We start from the raw sequence: 20,952 nt of genomic DNA on the forward strand, positions 1-20,952 counted from the left end.
TGAACCTGTCATGAAGAGGCTAAAATGATTGACCTGTCACCCACCAATCCAAATGGATGCAACTGCATTGATAGGCTAGGCCTAGGTCTACATGACGGTCCGCAAATAGGCTAAATAACTTTTTTCTTTTTTTTTAAAAATCCCCCGGAGGTCACCGGCCCACCGAGCATTTGCCCGGTTGTACAGATTACCAGTCCGAGCCTGGTTTGGTGCCTTGCTCAAGGGCACTTCAGCCGTGCCTACTGGTCGGGGTTTGAACTGGCAACCCTCCGGTTACAGGTACGAAGCGCTAACCAGTAGGCCACAGCTGCCCCAACAAGTAATGGCAGATACCATACACAGGTGTTATTGTTGATAGATGACATTTATTTTAAGGCCACTTTGTAGTTAATTTAAAGGACACTTTGTGCTCTAAGCGATGCCACACGTTTTTTAGGCTAAAACATTTTATGTCACAGTGTTGCCACAGTTACCTTAAAAAAGTAATCTGATTACTGATTACTCCTTTAAAAAGTAACTTAGTTACTTTACTGATTACTTGATTTTAAAAGTAACTAAGTTCGATTACATGTTACTTTATTAGTTACTTTTAGCAGCTGCCGACAACACCCCCACCGCCTCAACATAAAAATGATAAACGGTTTTGCCGATACTCACTATACTGGAAGTGCATTTTAACAGTAATGTCAACAATGTATAGCAGACATCCCAACCTAACCTACTTAGATACTGAAATTCAGATGTTTGTTCGATAATGTCTAGTCAGTACACCAAATAAGGAAGGCCTATTGATAGAAATTGTGATAGTAAAATATTTAGATTTTGGTAGTTTGGCCTTTTCATGTAGCCTTGGCAACTAGCCATCTAGTATAGGCCTGAGTAATATGCAAATGAAATTACACTTGTTAAACTCACCTCAACAAGTCTTTTGCAATCATTTAACCCGCCGTGAGCAATGCTAAAGTCACTGTTACAAACAGTGCAGTGTGCAAGACTTATGTTCTACTCTTATGAAACAATTGGGTACACTTTTGTGTAGTCTGATGTGAAATGGGTCTTAAATGTTCCTTTTTGAGGGGCACTGACTCTGCCATAACGCTCCTGTTCCTAGATACACTGACTGATTAATTAAGTTAATAAGAGATATAAGCCTTCCTACACTGAAAACTGATTGGTTGATTTAGCAAAACAGACCAGGATGCTCTCTGTCTTGAATGCGCTTCAGGCACACACGCACCACTCCCCTCTCTCTCCCTCTCCGTTGTGTGCGTGTTAAACTCAGATGCACACGCGATTTGAAGTCCGGTCTGGCTTACGTGCTCTTTTTCGCTCTAGGTTCCAGGAGATTTTAACAGCACGCAGTGGGAGTCAATGGGAGAAATCACTAGCAGTTACACATTACACATTCATTTTAAAATCAGATGAGATTCAGCTGAACACAGTTCCATCAAACTAATTCGCCCTCAATTTCCTGATGTTGACAACAAACTTGTTGGGATATCAGCTCATATTACCCCTCATCTATAGGGGATATCAGCTCATATTACCCCTTATCTATAGGGGATATCAGCTCATATTACCCCTTATCTATAGGGGGTGTCAGCAGACATCACTAGCATGTGAACTCCATTATTGCCATCCCACGACCACGGCCTGCTTCCAAGCCAAATATGCTTATTCTCAGTACTCAGTGTAAAGCAATTCAATGGACGAACTAGTGAACTGACTCACTTCATTCATTCATAATGACACTTGGACCAAAGTGAAGTGAAGCAGTTTAAGACTTTATTTGTACATCATCATGGTCCCTCTCTGAAGGATTCTAAGGCATTTGGATCATGTTTTAAGCACACTTGTGTTAAGGTTACAGGCAGGTTTTGGCTCCAAACTCGTAAGCTAACTGCATTGCCTGGGGGATTGCTCAGCCTCTTTACACACAGAACAAGCAGTCACACTCTTACTCACAGCTAACAGTTGTTGCGTAGACAAATGAAACCATCACACACAAACACACACTGGGGGTCCATGCATACACTCAGCACGAGCTCCTGGTAGGGTTCTTGCTTACAGCCACAATGTTGGTTTGCATTTGGAGTTGGACATTCATAATGATGACAGCAGTGTGTGTGTGTGTCTGTGAGTGTGTGTGTGTGTGTATGTGTGTGTATTTTTGTGTGCATGTGTGTGTGTGTGTGCACGCGAGTGTTTAGGAGAGATGTGTTGAGATGCCATTCATTAAAGTCACTTAGCACCGTGGGTCTGGATGCATCTGGTCTACTTTTTCTTTGGTTTAGTTTCTGCTTCACTCTTCTTCTCCTCCTCTGGACTCTTCTTGTCCTCTCCTTTCTCCTCCTCCTCTTCTTCATCTCCTCCCTCTTCCTCCTCTCCTCCCTCCTTCTCTCCCTCTTCTCCTCCTTCAGCATCTTCCTCCTCTTCTCCTGCCTCCTCTTCCTCACCACCTGCGTCCTCTGTTGGGGAAAGAAACACAAAGTGCTTTAAATCCAGTCATTCCATGTCATATCATCTCATGGAACTCTCAAACTTAACATGGATGGGGTCTCATGATGATATTTGTTTGTTTGTTCACTCATAAATATAAACACAGAACATGATGAGACTTTTGGTGCTGTGAGGAAATTTACATGTTTAATGTATGAGGTCTAATTACATGTTTAATGTATGAGGTCATAGATCAGTGTATGAGATATGTGAATAAAGCACTCGTAGATGAATATATGAGATCTGTGAAAATAACAATCGTAGATGAATATATGAGATCTGTGAATATAACACTCGTAGATGATGTCTGAGGTATGAGAGGATCACTCGTGTGATGCACATGAGATTTTGTCACTCACCCTCTCCTTCTCCCTCCTTCACTTCCTGTGCCTCTTCCTCACCCTCTCCCACTTCCTCCTCTTTTACATCTTCATCGCCTTCTCCCTCATCTACTCCCTCCTCTTCCTCCTCCTTCTCCTCCTCTTCTTCCTCTCCCTCCTTCTCCTCTTCCTCATCCTCCTCCTCCTTCGCTGGGCTGGCCTCGGCCTGTTGAGCCTGGCTGGGCGTTATCAGGTCGTCGCTGAAGAGAGAGGAGCTGAGGAGGCGCGTTCTCAGCAGGTAGGGGGCGCCAGAGCTCAGGCTGGCCTGCACGGAGAAAACGGGCCGGCCAAAGGAGGGTGTGGATGAGATGGTGTGTGAGAAGACGCTGGACATGCCCCCGACTCCACCCACATTGAAGCGTGTCTCCTCCCCCTCCAGCAGCTTCCTGTAGGACAGAGAGAGAGAGAGAGAGGGAGAGAGAGAGAAGGAGAAAGAGAGAGAGAGAGAAAGAGTGTGTGTAGGAGAGAAAGAGAGAGGGAGAGAGAGAGAACGTTCAGAAACAGCAGATTTAGAACATTCTCACAAACAAGTTCACAGAGCTTGTGAGTTTTTCACTGGTTGTTATCAGAAACTCAACTAAACACAGAGTTTCTGTCCTGATGGACCTTGCACTGGTGTTTACCACCCTGTATGGGACTGCCTGTGTTGCGCATGACTGACCTGTAGGCGGCGATCTCAATGTCCAGACCCATCTTGACGTTGAGCAGGTCCTGATATTCCTTCAGGTAGCGTGCCATCTCGTTCTTCATGCTCCTCAGCTCATCTTCCAGCTGGGCAATGATGTCCTGGTGGGGACACAGAGGGGACGAGGATGGACAGACATGGAGAAGGATATTAAGATGGACAGATGGAAATATGACAAAACAGAGAGATAAAGTAACAATAAAGTAAACAAGATGCAGAACTCGTCCTGCACTGAGCTGACCTCTGAAGCCCCCCAATATCACACACACACACGCACACACACACACACAGGCGCGCACACACACACACACACACACATATACACACACACACACACACACACACACACACGCACACAAACACACATACACACACAGTAGCAGTACTCGAGTTGTAACAAAAATTCAGGGGGGGTGGATTGGATTTAACATTTAGGGACAGATCATTTGTGCTGATTTCAGCGCATATGGTGGGAGACAAGTAGTGTACCCTTTTGACTATTGTTTAAGCACAAATATTCTCCAATGTTTTCTCAGTTAGCCTTTTAAAATGATATCAGATTAGTACCGGTAAACAGAATGCACCTTTGCAACACTGGATGAATGGTTGCTGATAATGGGCAATGTAGATATTGCATTAAAGATCAGCCATTTCTTTCTACAACAGTCCAGAACCCTTTTGCAATTATGTAAGCACATAATGTGATCTGAAATCTGCTGCCCTGATTAAAATAAACAATGCAAATGATCTCAGCTGGTATTCTGTCTATGGAGTGGAATGGAAATGTCTAAGTCTCTGCAAATGTTTGACTGGTAGTGTATATCTATTGGGAATTCATCAAAACAATGGCATTATGGTTGTGTTAGAATGAATAGACAGTCAAGCCTACCGTAGCCTACCGTCAAGTTAGGGGTTTTTGGATAATTCAATATTTGCAAAAACTAAATGCTGAAATAGAGGTAATATGTCCACATTCATTGACAAAATCACAGAGGATGGGAAGGGAGGATGGCCGTTTTAGAAGGGGGGTGATTTTGACCATCTTTATTTTTAAAGGGGATGCCATCCCCCCTCATCCCCCCTCAACTCAAGTACTGCTCAGTAGTCATTCCCAACTCTCTGCAGTCTGCCACTCTTTCCCCACCTGTATGCTGGCATGTCTATCATAGTTATCATGTGGCTCTAGTGGTCCCTACCTGCAAGTTGACATGTCTGCAGTGGTCCCTATCAGCATCTACAGTATTTACCACTTCCTGGCTGCACATTAGGAAATGGTAAATACATGCTACATACAGTATTTACTTCATGTCTCTGGCGGTTCATATCTGCATGCTGGCATGTCCTTGTCTGTTCTTACCTGCATGTTGGTGACCTCGGCACTCTGTCTGTCCTCGGCCTCCTGAAGCTGCTGCTCTAGCGCGTGGTTGAGGCTCTGGCACGCCTGAATCTCCAGGCCGCGGGCTTTCAGCAGGCGTCGGAACTCTCCCGCCTCATCGCGGGCCAGACGGATGTCATCGGAGTGGCGGGCCGTGGTCTCGGCCATAGTGCTGACCTTTGAGCGGAACCACTCCTCGGCGGACTGCATGTTCTGCTGCGCCAGGCGTTCGTACTGGCCCCTGATGTCACGCAGCGCGACCGACAGGTCCGGCTTGGCCACCTCTGTCTCCACGGAGACCTGGGAGCTGTAGCGGAGCTGGGCCTGCAGCTCAGTGATCTCGCCCTCGTGCAGCCGCTTGAGGAAGGCCATCTCGTCCAGCAGCATGTCCAGACGCTTCTCCTCCTCGGCTCGGCCCAGCGCCGCCTCCTCCGCCCCCTTACGCGCCTCCACCAGCCGGCCCTCGGACTCCTGGCGCGTCAGAACCTCGTCCTCGTAGCGGCCCTGCAGCGCCCTCAGGGCCTCCTCCAGCTGCCGACGGCGCTCCTGCGCGGCCTGACGCTCCTCCCGCACCTGCTCCACGGCCGCGCGCAGCGCACACACCTCCTGCTCGTAGATGGAGCGCAGGCAGGTGGGCTCACCATGGCGCTGTCGGAGCGCCTGCAGCTGGGCCTCCAGCGCGCGGTTCTGCTGCTCCAGGTGGTGCACGCGCTCGATGAAGCCGGCGAAGCGGTCGTTCAGCTCCTGCAGCTGCGCCTTCTCGGCCGTGCGCACGGCCTTCAGCTCCGAGCTCACCTGCGCCGCCTGGCCCAGGTCCAGCTCGCGGCCCGACGACACGGTCAGCGCGTAGTGGGGGGTGGAGTAGGAGGTGAAGACGGAGCAGGAGCGAGACGGACCCCCGTAGCCACCGCTGCCACCGCTGCTGCGCAGCACCACCCTGCGGCGGTGGGAGGAGGGGAAGAAGGGGTCGAAGCCCAAAGAAGCCATGACAGCGTCGGGAGATCAGCCGTGCGGGAGACCAGAGAGATGACTGACACCAGAAAGGGAGAAAAGAGCAGAGAGAGATGAACACACACAGATGTTGAGGGGGTCTGTGCCTTCAGAGCTGCAGTGCAGGTCCCTTTTATAGCTGCAGTTGGGAGGAGACTGACGCAGGGAGGGGTCTTTACAGACTCTTATCATCATCAGGAGACCAGCCAGAGGGGAGGGAGGGAGGGAGAGACAGAGGGAGGGGAAGAAAGAGAGAGAGGGGGTGGAGAGAGAGAGGAGGGAGGGAGAGGTCAGTGAGTACAGAAAAGGAGCATTTGGACTTGGAGGAGAGTTTGAGTAATGCGCTGTCCTGCACTGATGGCTCACTGGCTGCTCACTCCCTCTCCCTCCATCTCCTCTCACCTCTGTGTGGGCATCCTGCATTTTGTCAGCATCTAGTTGTGCATGTGTGTGTGTTTAGCAAATGTGTGTGTGTGTGTGTGTCTGTGTGTGTGTGTGAGTATGACCCCCTGGCTTTGCGTCTTTTGCGTGTTTAGTAAGTATGTGTGTGTGTTTAGTAGGAGTGTATGTGTGTGTGTGTCTGTGTGTGTGTGTGTGTGTGTGTGTGTGCGTGTGTGTGTGTGTGTGTGTGTGTGTGTGTGTGTGTGTGTGCGTGACCTCATGAGTCTTGTCCCCTTGTGGGTCTGACTCAGCAGGTGCTGCCACCTGTATTGACTCTGCTTCCCCACTGAATACTTCCTGACACCACACCACACCCACACACTGACACTCACAAACACACACACACAGCCATAAGCACATGAGCTTGCGGTTTCCATGGGAACAGAATTCAGGGTGTTTCCTCTTCAAAGGTTAACTCATTCATCTCAATGGAGCTGAAACGACCCTAACCTGGCACCAAACTGAACCCCAGAGTCAAATTCAGACCCAAACCTGAACCTAACCAATAAGGCTCATGTCAGTCACTCAACCCACACCTGAACCCTAACATAGCCTCCCGCAGCCACAACTCACACCTGAACCCCAACATTATAATATCATCACTGCTGAACTGCTTTGCACTGCTTAACTAACATCCAGGACGCACATAAATTAAATGTATTTCTAGGATAGGCTACAGGTCAGATTTACTATGTTTATGGTTCATTAATAGGTACATCAAACATCATACAATACATACATCAGTGTGTCATCATTTTTCATTCTGCCTGATAAAATACACATTTTTAAGAGTTGAAAGGGTGACATTTGAGGTTACTAAGTTACTTCCATTCTCGTAGGTGCCTAAAGTAGTTTCCCATTCGCACATTAACAGGCAACCATCAGGAATTGTCTTTATCGCCTCTCCGACCTTAAAAAAAACCTCCCCTTCATCACTGTATTGATTTATGTAGACACGCAGCTGCGGCTCTATAAATACAGCGGGGCAGCAGTCCACTGCATCTCCCCACACTCACCGCATTCTCACACTCGACATCTGGTCAGGACGCACCGACAGACGCACCATCTCCGCAGAGCACGCACACCGGGGCTACACAATGGATGTCATCGGGGCTCCATCCCGCAGGAGAATGCTCGAGACTCGGAGCAACCGCTCATCCCCACCCGCCAGCCTAAGATCACACTCCTGGTCTCAGAGAAATCCGGGGTGCATGTCCATCTCCTACAAAAGAACTACCAAGATGCCAGCAAGCAGGGCGTACACGACCGCGCCAGACAGTCTGGAACTCTCATCCGCATTCAATGGTGACCACATGTGCAACAACGAGAAGGAACAACTTCAAGGGTTGAATGACCGATTCTCCAGTTATATCGATAAAGTCCGGTATCTGGAAGAACAAAACAACCTGCTGGAGACTGAAATCCAAGAACTCCGGCAGAAAAAGTTCACGCAGTCGCAACTTAGTGATGCTTTCGACCAAGAGCTCGGCGAACTCCGCTCCGCGCTCGAGCAACTGCATAGAGAGAAAGTGCAGATTATTATTGATGCCGATAACGTCGAAGACGACATCCACCGTCTCAAAAACCGCTACGAGGATGAAGCCCGCTTTAGAGAAAAAATCGAGATGTCAATCCGGGAAATGAAGAAGGAAAAAGATGACTCGGATCTGATGAAATTGGATTTGGAGAACAAAGTTCAGTCCCTCCTGGATGAGGCAGACTTCCTGCGCAGTAACCACGAACAAGAGGTCAACGACCTCCTCGCGCAGCTCCAAGAGGCTCAAGTCCCGGTAGACATGCGGGAATACAGTAAAACGGACATCACCTCTGCGCTCCGAGAAATACGCGAGCAGCTGAACGGTCTCTCACCCCAAAACTTTCTTCAGGCGGAAGAGGTGTTCCAGTGTCGCTACGCCAAACTCACGGACGCTGCAGACCAGAATAAGGACGCGATCAAATCTGTCCGCGATGAGATCGCAGATTATCGCCGGCAGCTGCAGGTGAAGAACGTGGAACTGGAGACTCTCCGCGGCACCAAAGAGTCCCTGGAGAGACAGCTGACTTACATCGAAGACCGGCATAACAACGACTTGGGCAGCTACCAGGTTAGTTTGGGCTCATTGAAAATAATTGTAACTTCGACACTTTAACATTTAAATATTTAAACATTTATCAGTAAAACACTATCCTGTTGAATCAGTCTGCATATTGAAACGCACAAAATAAAAAAATGCACAGGCAGGGCTGTCGTGGATGCTAAACGGAAGTAAACGCAGTTTATCCACCTCTGAAATGTCAGAAATAGAGTTTATCCACCTCTTATTAGAGTTCATCTACCTCTCAAAAGAGTTTATTCACCAATTGCAACTTTTAACATTCAAAATTCACACTGTATTATCCACATTCACAATATGTACAATCATCAACACTCTAGGCACCATGTGATTCCACTGGCATTGTTATAAACATTGGACAATAATCTTCACCTTCAATACAAAATTGTTCTGAATTCCTTTAAAAAAAAATCTGATACCACATGGCGCAGTCCACCTTATCGTGATCACATAATTCATAGTTTACCCACCTCTTATTTTACCACTACACCCCTGTGTGCATGCATACAATATATGCATATGCATACAATGAAAACAGCATAAACTTAGTAAGAAATAGTCATAGTCATAGTAATTTATTTATATATGCAGGAAGTAGCTAAGGTAGAGGTGCGCACATCCAAAACGCAGGTGCAGGACAAAAGGGTCAGACAATAAAAAAAAAAAAAAATTGAATGTCCGCACACTTGCTCCCGTTTTGCTTTATCTTTTATTTCACCAAATATATGCAGGAAGTATAAACAAACCAGAGAGCACACCCGCTTCTGCCTAAATTATAATATAATAGAATAGAATAGAACAGAATAGAATATACTTTATTGTCATGCCTATGGAATGTTTTATTTTGAGACAAAATTAAATAAATAAATGAAATATGAAATAAATACATAAAAGATAAAATATAAATACTACATATTGACATTGCCATCCATACGATCTTGCAATGGCCATAAAATAAATAAATAAGTCAGTCACCCATCAAGGCAAGACCTAGGCAGGATCTAGCCCCTGATTTGTTGCTGCCTGCAGCCTAGCGACCCATCACCTGCCTATGACAACTCTGCCCGGATCCCTGGCCGTCTGCCGACCCACCACATGCCCTTTGACAACTCCCTTCCCCTGGACAATTCCAACGCTGGACTATTTGCACTTTCTGTCACTAAATCATGATTAATGCATTATCATACCGGATACGTAATCATCCCACCTTTTGTAACTTTCACCTCAGGTGCTTTAAACACCATGTCCTATTCTCTACACCTGACTATCATATGCATTTGTCATGTATACAGACCTTACTGTCCTGTATTGACCCTAGGCAGATGGGTCAGGCCCTGGAGTCGTGGATCTGCTCGAGGTTTCTTCCTATGTATCTCCAATTCTAGGGAGTTTTTCCTCGCCCTTGTTACCCATGGGCCTTCTTTATTAATTTTCTTTTCTTCCTTTCTTTTCTTTTTTCTCTGATTGCTTACATTCTGTAAAGCGCCATGATACATGTGTAATGTTTTGGCGCTCTATAAGTACAATAAATTGTATTGAATTGAATTGAAAAACATCAAACTTGGTGGGCATGACGGGCGGTTGCTATGATGATCGGAATAAAGTTACTTCATTGACAGAAGCTAAAAGCTAGTGCTAACAGCGAGAACCTAGCCGTTTTTATTCAGAAAGATTCTGTTGCTTACTCTTGGCTGAAAGATGTCGGGATGTAAAAGCTAGTGCTGTCGAAAGATGTGTTGCTGATGAGACTCTTCTCTTTCCCGTCTCCCAGGAGATGATTCATCAGCTGGAGCGGGAGCTGAAGGGCATGAAGGGTGAGATGGGTCACCACCTCAGGGAATACCAGGACCTGCTCAACGCCAAGATGGCCCTAGACGCTGAGATCGCAGCCTACAGGTGAATCACCCTGCTGAATGATGCAGTGTTTTGACATGTGTTGTACAGGTGAATCTCTTTGCTGAATGATGCAGTGTTTTGACATGTGTTGTACAGGTGAATCACCCTGCTGAATGATGCAGTGTGTTGACATGTGTTGTACAGGTGAATCACCCTGCTGAATGATGCAGTGTGTTGACATGTGTTGTACAGGTGAATCTCTTTGCTGAATGATGCAGTGTTTTGACATGTGTTGTACAGGTGAATCTCTTTGCTGAATGATGCAGTGTGTTGACATGTGTTGTACAGGTGAATCTCTTTGCTGAATGATGCAGTGTGTTGACATGTGTTGTACAGGTGAATCTCTTTGCTGAATGATGCAGTGTGTTGCATAAGTGTGTTCACACCTCCTGTGTCTGTGCAGAAAACTCCTGGAGGGGGAGGAGACTCGCTTCAGGCCATTTGCTGACTCTTTCCCAAGCCCCGCCTTCCCATACTGTCAGCCAATGACCTCCTCTAAAGGGAAGAAGGAAGACAAGAAGGCGGACCTGAACGATGACCTGGCTGCTGTAGTGGAGGAACTCCAGAAGGAGGAGGAGGCCGTGGAGGAAGAGGTGGCTGTCTCCAAGCGACCCAAACTGAGCGCTACTCCCCCTACAGGAGAGGAGGAGGAGGGTGGAGAAGAGGGAGATGAAGAGGGTGAGGGAGAGGAAGAAGAGTCTGCTATTGGGGAAACACAACTGAGCAGTACCAAAGCTCAAAAGGCTGGTGCTGAAGAAGAGGAGGAGGAAGATGAAGCACAGGAGTCAGGAGAGAAAGACAAAAAGAGTGACTCAGAGGGAGAGGAAGGAGAACAGGCAGGTGACAAGAAAGAGGTGAAGGAGGCAGCAGCACCTGATCAGAAGCAGGAGGATCAGGTGGAGGAGCTGAGGAGTCCCCCAAAGACTCCTGGCAGCCCCAAAGGGGAGGAGCAGAAGAGTCCTCCCAAGTCTCCTGGCAGCCCCAAAGAGGAGGAGCAAAAGAGTCCTCCCAAGTCTCCTGGCAGCCCCAAAGAGGAGGAGCAGAAGAGTCCCCCCAAGTCTCCAGGCAGCCCAAAAGAGGAGGAGCAGAAGAGTTCTCCTAAGTCTCCTGGTAGCCCCAAAGAGGAGCAGGACAAGGAGCTGAAGAGTCCCCTCAAGGCTCCCATCAGCCCCAAAGAGGAGGAGCAGAAGAGTCCTCCCAAGTCTCCTGGCAGCCCCAAAGAGGAGGAGCAGAAGAGTCCCCCCAAGACTCCTGGCAGCCCCAAAGAGGAAGAGCAGAAGAGTCCCCCCAAGACACCTAGCAGCCCCAAAGAGGAGCAGGACAAGGAGCTGAAGAGTCCCCTCAAGGCTCCCGTCAGCCCCAAAGAGGAGGAGCAGAAGAGTCCTCCCAAGTCTCCTGGCAGCCCCAAAGAGGAGGAGCAGAAGAGTCCCCCCAAGACTCCTGGCAGCCCCAAAGAGGAGGAGCAGAAGAGTCCCCCCAAGACACCTAGCAGCCCCAAAGAGGAGGTGAAGGAGAAGGAGCTGAAGAGTCCCCCTAAGTCTCCTGGCAGCCCCAAAGAGGAGGAGCAGAAGAGTCCCCCCAAGACTGCTGGCAGCCCCAAAGAGGAGGAGCAGATGAGTCCCCCCAAGACACCTAGCAGCCCCAAAGAGGAGGTGCAGGAGAAGGAGTTGAAGAGTCCCCCCAAGACTGCTGGCAGCCCCAAAGAGGAGGAGCAGATGAGTCCCTCCAAGACTCCTGGCAGCCCCAAAGAGGAGGAGGTCCTCACCCGCACTGAAGAAACCATCAGCAATGAAGACCAGGTGGCGGCCAAGCCTGCCAAGAAGAGCAAGCCAGCAGAGGAGGTCAAAGACTCCAAAACCACCCCCAAAAAAGCAGGAAAGACATCTGCCCCAGCCGCTAAAGAAGTGAAGGAGAAGTAAACTCAGAGCAGGGCGAGAGTAGACAAAGAGTCAAAACCACTAAGACAAGCTCCACAGCAAGAGACTATAACTGCATGTAATGCTGAGGATGGTGAGGGAGATTTGGGCAGTGTCAGGGACAGGAGCTATATGAGCGCTAATATGAAGCCAGAGGCACATTCAATTTAGTGATAAATCTCAAAGGCGCAAACTCTCCGTCAAGTCCCAAAGGTGCGACTCCCTCAAACGTGTCGGTGACCTCTGGTCTGCTCTGACCCCACTGACCTGCCGGCTGTGCTATGCTGCAGACGCTTCCCGCCTTAATCGCGCCGCAAGCCCGGTGCGCTCAGCTGTGAAACATACAAACACAAACACAAACACTGCTGTTTACAACTCCAGAGCAATATGGAAAACCCATTGCCTTAATAAAGCAATACAGATCTTCCAAGCATGGTGTGTGTGTGTCTCTGATAGGGGGATATTTGTGTCTGAACGTGTTCAGTGACCTTTGGGTATCTCCTCATTTTTACTAATTCAATTATCATATAACATTGACAAACAATTTAGTGACATAACTCTATCCTTTAACAGTGTGGATAATCTAAGTACAATAAAGTTATCATTACTCCAGCAGATCTCACTTCTGTCAAGACTAATTGTAACATCAACTTAAACAAATTAGATGATTTGCTTAACTTTTGTGAGCTTATAAGTGAAAAAAAAACTTATTTAACTTATTAATTTAGAGTGACCCTTACATGCCCTAAATAATCTAGTGTGGCCAGAGGCATGTGATACTGTGATGTTTTACTTACCTGATCTAACCAGAAACAAGTATATAAGTATAAGTTCATATACTCTTTTGATCCCGTGAGGGAAATTTGGTCTCTGCATTTATCCCAATCCGTGAATTAGTGAAACACACTCAGCACACAGTGAACACACAGTGAGGTGAAGCACACACTAATCCCGGCACAGTGAGCTGCCTGCAACAACAGTGGCACTGGGGGGAGCAGTGAGGGGTTTGGTGCAGGGTCGGACTGGGAACAAAATTCGGCCCTGACAATTTTCTCCTGGACCGGCCCACCACTGGACCGAGCCCCCCCCCCCCAAACACACACACACATAGCCTACACACACACACACAAGCCCACCGATACCAAAATCCCCCCCTGATTCCCCCCCATAAATAACAAACACACAGTATCATGCAACACTTCATAAACTGAACCCAAACATTTAGATTTGGACCTATAGGTTATTATAATCACAATAACACGGGGGTCCGGGGGGTCTCTCCGGGATTTTTTTTTTAAATTCTGGTTGCTAATCACACCATTTTAAAGTGATTTGAGAGGGACAGGATTCAGGGATAGGCTACTAAAGATATGCTCATCTTCTGTCTGTCTCACGTCATGTTACCCCATGCATTAAACCACATGTCACTGCTTGACTAAATGAAAAATATAGGCTACTGAACATGCATGGAGATCGTCATAGTTGACAGAAATTACGATTTGTGCCAACATGTTGTAGAAACACAACTACAGCCTTTATGCCTATTTGGTTATAGTCAGCGATTCACATTAACTGTAGGCTATCACCACAAGTGTATACTAAACGTTTTTGCCCAAGTTTGTGTGCCGTCATCACATTTTGCAAAATTAGGCTACCTTCGTTACTAACCTACACTGTACCAGTTGATACTTTTTACGTGCATCGACCCGGAGTTTTTTTTTATGTTGACAGACAAACCGCACTACAGTAGCCTACATGGTGAAGTAAATGGAAGCTCTTGGTAGCGCGTGCAACTAACGTCTATAAAAACAATATATTTATGGAATAAAACTAGACACCTCTGATTGCTGTTTACGGTTAAACTGTGATGATGTGAACACCAGCCAGCGGAGGGCACTTATAGAGCCTAGGCTACCAGCATGGACTAATCTATATTTCCCCACAAACCAAGCGGCTGCTTGGACAAATCCACTTGAGGGGTGGGGCAGGGGGGCGCGATCGTAACACACACTGAACCTGTCATGAAGAGGCTAAAATGATTGACCTGTCACCCACCAATCCAAATGGATGCAACTGCATTTATAGGCTAGGCCTAGGTCTACATGACGGTCCGCAAATAGGCTAAATAACTTTTTTTTTTAAAACGGTTGTACAGATTACCAGTCCGAGCCTGGTTTGGTGCCTTGCTCAAGGGCACTTCAGCCGTGCCTACTGGTCGGGGTTTGAACTGGCAACCCTCCGGTTACAGGTACGAAGCGCTAACCAGTAGGCCACAGCTGCCCCAACAAGTAATGGCAGATACCATACACAGGTGTTATTGTTGATAGATGACATTTATTTTAAGGCCACTTTGTAGTTAATTTAAAGGACACTTTGTGCTCTAAGCGATGCCACACGTTTTATAGGCTAAAACATTTTATGTCACTTACAGTGTTGTCACAGTTACCTTGAAAAAGTAATCTGATTACTGATTACTCCTTTAAAAAGTAACTTAGTTACTTTACTGATTACTTGATTTTAAAAGTAACTAAGTTCAATTACATGATACTTTATTAGTTACTTTTAGCAGCTGCCGACAACACCCCCACCGCCTCAACATAAAAATGATAAACGGTTTTGCCGATACTCACTATACTGGAAGTGCATTTTAACAGTAATGTCAACAATGTATAGCAGACATCCCAACCTAACCTACTTAGATACTGAAATTCAGATGTTTGTTCGATAATGTCTAGTCAGTACACCAAATAAGGAAGGCCTATTGATAGAAATTGTGATAGTAAAATATTTAGATTTTGGTAGTTTGGCCTTTTCATGTAGCCTTGGCAACTAGCCATCTAGTATAGGCCTGAGTAATATGCAAATGAAATTACACTTGTTAAACTCACCTCATCAAGTCTTTTGCAATCATTTAACCCGCCGTGAGCAATGCTAAAGTCACTGTTACAAACAGTGCAGTGTGCAAGACTTATGTTTTACTCTTATGAAACAATTGGGTACACTTTTGTGTAGTCTGATGTGAAATGGGTCTTAAATGTTCCTTTTTGAGGGGCACTGACTCTGCCATAACGCTCCTGTTCCTAGATACACTGACTGATTAATTAAGTTAATAAGAGATATAAGCCTTCCTACACTGAAAACTGATTGGTTGATTTAGCAAAACAGACCAGGATGCTCTCTGTCTTGAATGCGCTTCAGGCACACACGCACCACTCCCCTCTCTCTCCCTCTCCGTTGTGTGCGTGTTAAACTCAGATGCACACGCGATTTGAAGTCCTGTCTGGATTACGTGCTCTTGTTCGCTCTAGGTTCCAGGAGATTTTAACAGCACGCAGTGGGAGTCAATGGGAGAAATCACTAGCAGTTACACATTACACATTCATTTTAAAATCAGATGAGATTCAGCTGAACACAGTTCCATCAAACTAATTCGCCCTCAATTTCCTGATGTTGACAACAAACTTGCCTGGTAGCTAACATTCAATGTTAGCATAATTAGCTTGCTAACTAACCGACTTTATATTGTTATATGGGCTTATTCATAATGTACATTAGCCAACCCAAATAAGCTATTCAAACAGCTATTCTTTTCCAAATATGGTCTTTGGTCTTTATAATTTGTCTTTTTAAGTTTAGCTTTTTGAGGCAACCAGTTTATCTTTGAAGTAATGTCAGTGTTTAGCCTTGAGAGTCACATGCCATAACACCAAATTATGTTTTATATACAAAGTTCAGGAGGAGCCCTTAGGTTTGATTGACAGCCATCACTCACCCAACTTCCATTTGTAGGAGATCATTAAACCCTCCTTACCTGCTCACTACATCAAGCTCTGGAGTTGCAAAGCCGTCTCCCTTTCTCCATTTCCCTATTAGCTCGAAGCTCATATTACCCCTTATCTATAGGGGATATCAGCTCATATTACCCCTTATCTATAGGGGATATCAGCTCATATTACCCCTTATCTATAGGGGATATCAGCTCATATTACCCCTTATCTATAGGCATATTACCCCTTATATATAGGGGATATCAGCTCATATTACCCCTTATCTATAGGGGGTGTCAGCAGACATCACTAGCATGTGAACTCCATTATTGCAATCCCACGACCACGGCCTGCTTCCAAGCCAAATATGCTTATTCTCAGTACTCAGTGTAAAGCAATTCAATGGACGAACTAGTGAACTGACTCACTTCATTCATTCATAATGACACTTGGACCAAAGTGAAGTGAAGCAGTTTAAGACTTTATTTGTACATCATCATGGTCCCTCTCTGAAGGATTCTAAGGCATTTGGATCAGGTTTTGGCTCCAAACTCGTAAGCTAACTGCATTGCCTGGGGGATTGCTCAGCCTCTTTACACACAGAACAAGCAGTCACACTCTTACTCACAGCTAACAGTTGTTGCGTAGACAAATGAAACCATCACACACAAACACACACTGGGGGTCCATGCATACACTTAGCATGAGCTCCTGGTAGGGTTCTTGCTTACAGCCACAATGTTGGTTTGCATTTGGAGTTGGACATTCATAATGATGACAGCAGTGTGTGTGTGTGTCTGTGAGTGTGTGTGTGTGTGTATGTGTGTGTATTTTTGTGTGCATGTGTGTAAGTGTGTGCACGCGAGTGTTTAGGAGAGATGTGTTGAGATGCCATTCATTAAAGTCACTTAGCACCGTGGGTCTGGATGCATCTGGTCTACTTTTTCTTTGGTTTAGTTTCTGCTTCACTCTTCTTCTCCTCCTCTGGACTCTTCTTGTCCTCTCCTTTCTCCTCCTTCTCTTCTTCATCTCCTCCCTCTTCCTCCTCTCCTCCCTCCTTCTCTCCCTCTTCTCCTCCTTCAGCATCTTCCTCCTCTTCTCCTGCCTCCTCTTCCTCACCACCTGCGTCCTCTGTTGGGGAAAGAAACACAAAGTGCTTTAAACCCAGTCATTCCATGTCATATCATCTCATGGAACTCTCAGACTTAACATGGATGGGGTCTCATGATATTTGTTTGTTTGTTCACTCATAAATATAAACACAGAACATGATGAGACTTTTGGTGCTGTGAGGAAATTTACATGTTTAATGTATGAGGTCTAATTACATGTTTAATGTATGAGGTCATAGATCAGTGTATGAGATATGTGAATAAAGCACTCGTAGATGAATATATGAGATCTGTGAAAATAACAATCGTAGATGAATATATGAGATCTGTGAATATAACACTCATAGATGATGTCTGAGGTATGAGAGGATCACTCGTGTGATGCACATGAGATTTTGTCACTCACCCTCTCCTTCTCCCTCCTTCACTTCCTGTGCCTCTTCCTCACCCTCTCCCACTTCCTCCTCTTTTACATCTTCATCGCCTTCTCCCTCATCTCCTCCCTCCTCTTCCTCCTCCTTCTCCTCCTCTTCTTCCTCTCCCTCCTTCTCCTCTTCCTCCTCCTCCTCCTCCTTCGCTGGGCTGGCCTCGGCCTGTTGAGCCTGGCTGGGCGTTATCAGGTCGTCGCTGAAGAGAGAGGAGCTGAGGAGGCGCGTTCCCAGCAGGTAGGGGGCGCCAGAGCTCAGGCTGGCCTGCACAGAGAAAACGGGCCGGCCAAAGGAGGGTGTGGATGAGATGGTGTGTGAGAAGACGCTGGACATACCCCCGACTCCACCCACATTGAAGCGTGTCTCCTCCCCCTCCAGCAGCTTCCTGTAGGACAGAGAGAGAGAGAGAGGGAGAGAGAGAGAAGGAGAAAGAGAGAGAGAGAGAAAGAGTGTGTGTAGGAGAGAAAGAGAGAGGGAGAGAGAGAGAACGTTCAGAAACAGCAGATGTAGAACATTCTCACAAACAAGTTCACAGAGCTTGTGAGTTTTTCACTGGTTGTTATCAGAAACTCAACTAAACACAGAGTTTCTGTCCTGATGGACCTTGCACTGGTGTTTACCACCCTGTATGGGACTGCCTGTGTTGCGCATGACTGACCTGTAGGCGGCGATCTCAATGTCCAGACCCATCTTGACGTTGAGCAGGTCCTGATATTCCTTCAGGTAACGTGCCATCTCGTTCTTCATGCTCCTCAGCTCATCTTCCAGCTGGGCAATGATGTCCTGGTGGGGACACAGAGGGGACGAGGATGGACAGAGATGGAGAAGGATATTAAGATGGACAGATGGAAATATGACAAAACAGAGAGATAAAGTAACAATAAAGTAAACAAGATGCAGAACTCGTCCTGCACTGAGCTGACTTCTGAAGCCCCCCAATATCACACACACACACGCACACACACACACACACAGGCGCACGCACACACACACACGTGCGCACACACACACACACACACACACACACACATACACACACACACACACACACACACATACGCACACAAACACACATACACACACAGTAGCAGTACTCGAGTTGTAACAAAAATTCAGGGGGGGTGGATTGGATTTAACATTTAGGGACAGATCATTTGTGCTGATTTCAGCGCATATGGTGGGAGACAAGTAGTGTACCCTTTTGACTATTGTTTAAGCACAAATATTCTCCAATGTTTTCTCAGTTAGCCTTTTAAAATGATATCAGATTAGTACCGGTAAACAGAATGCACCTTTGCAACACTGGATGAATGGTTGCTGATAATGGGCAATGTAGATATTGCATTAAAGATCAGCCATTTCTTTCTACAACAGTCCAGAACCCTTTTGCAATTATGTAAGCACATAATGTGATCTGAAATCTGCTGCCCTGATTAAAATAAACAATGCAAATGATCTCAGCTGGTATTCTGTCTATGGAGTGGAATGGAAATGTCTAAGTCTCTGCAAATGTTTGACTGGTAGTGTATATCTATTGGGAATTCATCAAAACAATGGCATTATGGTTGTGTTAGAATGAATAGACAGTCAAGCCTACCGTAGCCTACCGTGAAGTTAGGGGTTTTTGGATAATTCAATATTTGCAAAAACTAAATGCTGAAATAGAGGTAATATGTCCACATTCATTGACAAAATCACAGAGGATGGGAAGGGAGGATGGCCGTTTTAGAAGGGGGATGATTTTGACCATCTTTATTTCAAAGGGGGATGCCATCCCCCCTCATCCCCCCTCAACTCAAGTACTGCTCAGTAGTCATTCCCAACTCTCTGCAGTCTGCCACTCTTTCCCCACCTGTATGCTGGCATGTCTATCATAGTTATCATGTGGCTCTAGTGGTCCCTACCTGCAAGTTGACATGTCTGCAGTGGTCCCTATCAGCATCTACAGTATTTACCACTTCCTGGCTGCACATTAGGAAATGGTAAATACATGCTACATACAGTATTTACTTCATGTCTCTGGCGGTTCATATCTGCATGCTGGCATGCCCTTGTCTGTTCTTACCTGCATGTTGGTGACGTCGGCGCTCTGTCTGTCCTCGGCCTCCTGCAGCTGCTGCTCCAGTGCGTGGTTGAGGCTCTGGCACGCCTGAATCTCCAGGTCACGGGCTTTCAGCAGGCGTCGGAACTCTCCCGCCTCATCGCGGGCCAGGCGGATGTCATCGGAGTGGCGGGCCGTGGTCTCGGCCATAGTGCTGACCTTTGAGCGGAACCACTCCTCGGCGGACTGCATGTTCTGCTGCGCCAGGCGTTCGTACTGGCCCCTGATGTCACGCAGCGCGACCGACAGGTCCGGCTTGGCCACCTCTGTCTCCACGGAGACCTGGGAGCTGTAGCGGAGCTGGGCCTGCAGCTCGGTGATCTCGCCCTCGTGCAGCCGCTTGAGGAAGGTCATCTCATCCAGCAGCATGTCCAGACGCTTCTCCTCCTCGGCTCGGCCCAGCGCCGCCTCCTCCGCCCCCTTACGCGCCTCCACCAGCCGGCCCTCGGACTCCTGGCGCGTCAGAACCTCGTCCTCGTAGCGGCCCTGCAGCGCCCTCAGGGCCTCCTCCAGCTGCCGACGGCGCTCCTGCGCGGCCTGACGCTCCTCCCGCGCCTGCTCCACGGCCGCGCGCAACGCACGCACCTCCTGCTCGTAGATGGAGCGCAGGCAGGTGGGCTCACCATGGCGCTGTCGGAGCGCCTGCAGCTGGGCCTCCAGCGCGCGGTTCTGCTGCTCCAGGTGGTGCACGCGCTCGATGAAGCCGGCGAAGCGGTCGTTCAGCTCCTGCAGCTGCGCCTTCTCGGCCGTGCGCACGGCCTTCAGCTCCGAGCTCACCTGCGCCGCCTGGCCCAGGTCCAGCTCGCGGCCCGACGACGCGGTCAGCGCGTAGTGGGGGGTGGAGTAGGAGGTGAAGACGGAGCGGGAGCGAGACGGACCCCCGTAGCCACCGCTGCCACCGCTGCTGCGCAGCACCACCCTGCGGCGGTGGGAGGAGGGGAAGAAGGGGTCGAAGCCCAAAGAAGCCATGACAGCGTCGGGAGATCAGCCGTGCGGGAGACCAGAGAGATGACTGACACCAGAAAGGGAGAAAAGAGCAGAGAGAGATGAACACACACAGATGTTGAGGGGGTCTGTGCCTTCAGAGCTGCAGTGCAGGTCCCTTTTATAGCTGCAGTTGGGAGGAGACTGACGCAGGGAGGGGTCTTTACAGACTCTTATCATCATCAGGAGACCAGCCAGAGAGGAGGGAGGGAGGGAGAGGGAGAGACAGAGGGAGGGGAAGAAAGAGAGAGAGGGGGTGGAGAG

The 20,952-nt window shown here is 47.6% G+C and overlaps 4 protein-coding genes across 7 annotated transcripts in view; 2 read left to right on the plus strand and 2 right to left on the minus strand.

Moving 5' to 3' along the window:
- The window catches only part of LOC121714945 (tripartite motif-containing protein 16-like), a 1,397,702-nt gene that overhangs the window by 183,468 nt on the left and 1,193,282 nt on the right, over positions 1-20,952 (plus strand). The window lies entirely within an intron of this gene.
- On the minus strand, positions 1,764-7,483 carry LOC121714984 (neurofilament light polypeptide-like). Its single transcript, XM_042100262.1, has 5 exons — positions 7,387-7,483; positions 4,922-5,969; positions 3,541-3,665; positions 2,859-3,265; positions 1,764-2,468 (listed from the first exon to the last, which is right to left on the minus strand). The coding sequence occupies exons 2-5, from the start codon at positions 5,924-5,926 to the stop codon at positions 2,275-2,277; spliced, it is 1,731 nt and encodes a 576-aa protein (XP_041956196.1). The 5' UTR covers positions 5,927-5,969; positions 7,387-7,483; the 3' UTR covers positions 1,764-2,274.
- LOC121714937 (neurofilament medium polypeptide-like) lies at positions 7,131-12,727 on the plus strand. Of its 3 annotated transcripts, XM_042100181.1 has the most exons (5): positions 7,131-8,475; positions 10,256-10,380; positions 10,784-11,648; positions 11,748-12,032; positions 12,135-12,727. In XM_042100181.1, exons 1-5 carry the CDS (start codon positions 7,468-7,470, stop codon positions 12,297-12,299), a joined length of 2,448 nt encoding a protein of 815 aa, XP_041956115.1. In that variant the 5' UTR covers positions 7,131-7,467; the 3' UTR covers positions 12,300-12,727. The 3 variants fall into 3 exon arrangements, with proteins under 3 accessions (XP_041956115.1, XP_041956114.1, XP_041956116.1); XM_042100180.1 differs by having other exon boundaries at positions 7,132-8,475; positions 10,784-12,032; XM_042100182.1 differs by lacking the exon at positions 11,748-12,032 and having other exon boundaries at positions 7,133-8,475; positions 12,132-12,727.
- LOC121714950 (neurofilament light polypeptide-like) lies at positions 16,559-20,833 on the minus strand. The gene is made up of 4 exons (XM_042100214.1): positions 19,669-20,833; positions 18,262-18,386; positions 17,582-17,988; positions 16,559-17,194 (listed from the first exon to the last, which is right to left on the minus strand). The coding sequence occupies exons 1-4, from the start codon at positions 20,671-20,673 to the stop codon at positions 17,001-17,003; spliced, it is 1,731 nt and encodes a 576-aa protein (XP_041956148.1). The 5' UTR covers positions 20,674-20,833; the 3' UTR covers positions 16,559-17,000.

This window comes from Alosa sapidissima, chromosome 8, assembly GCF_018492685.1.
Source record: "Alosa sapidissima isolate fAloSap1 chromosome 8, fAloSap1.pri, whole genome shotgun sequence".
Lineage (NCBI taxonomy): Eukaryota > Metazoa > Chordata > Actinopteri > Clupeiformes > Clupeidae > Alosa > Alosa sapidissima.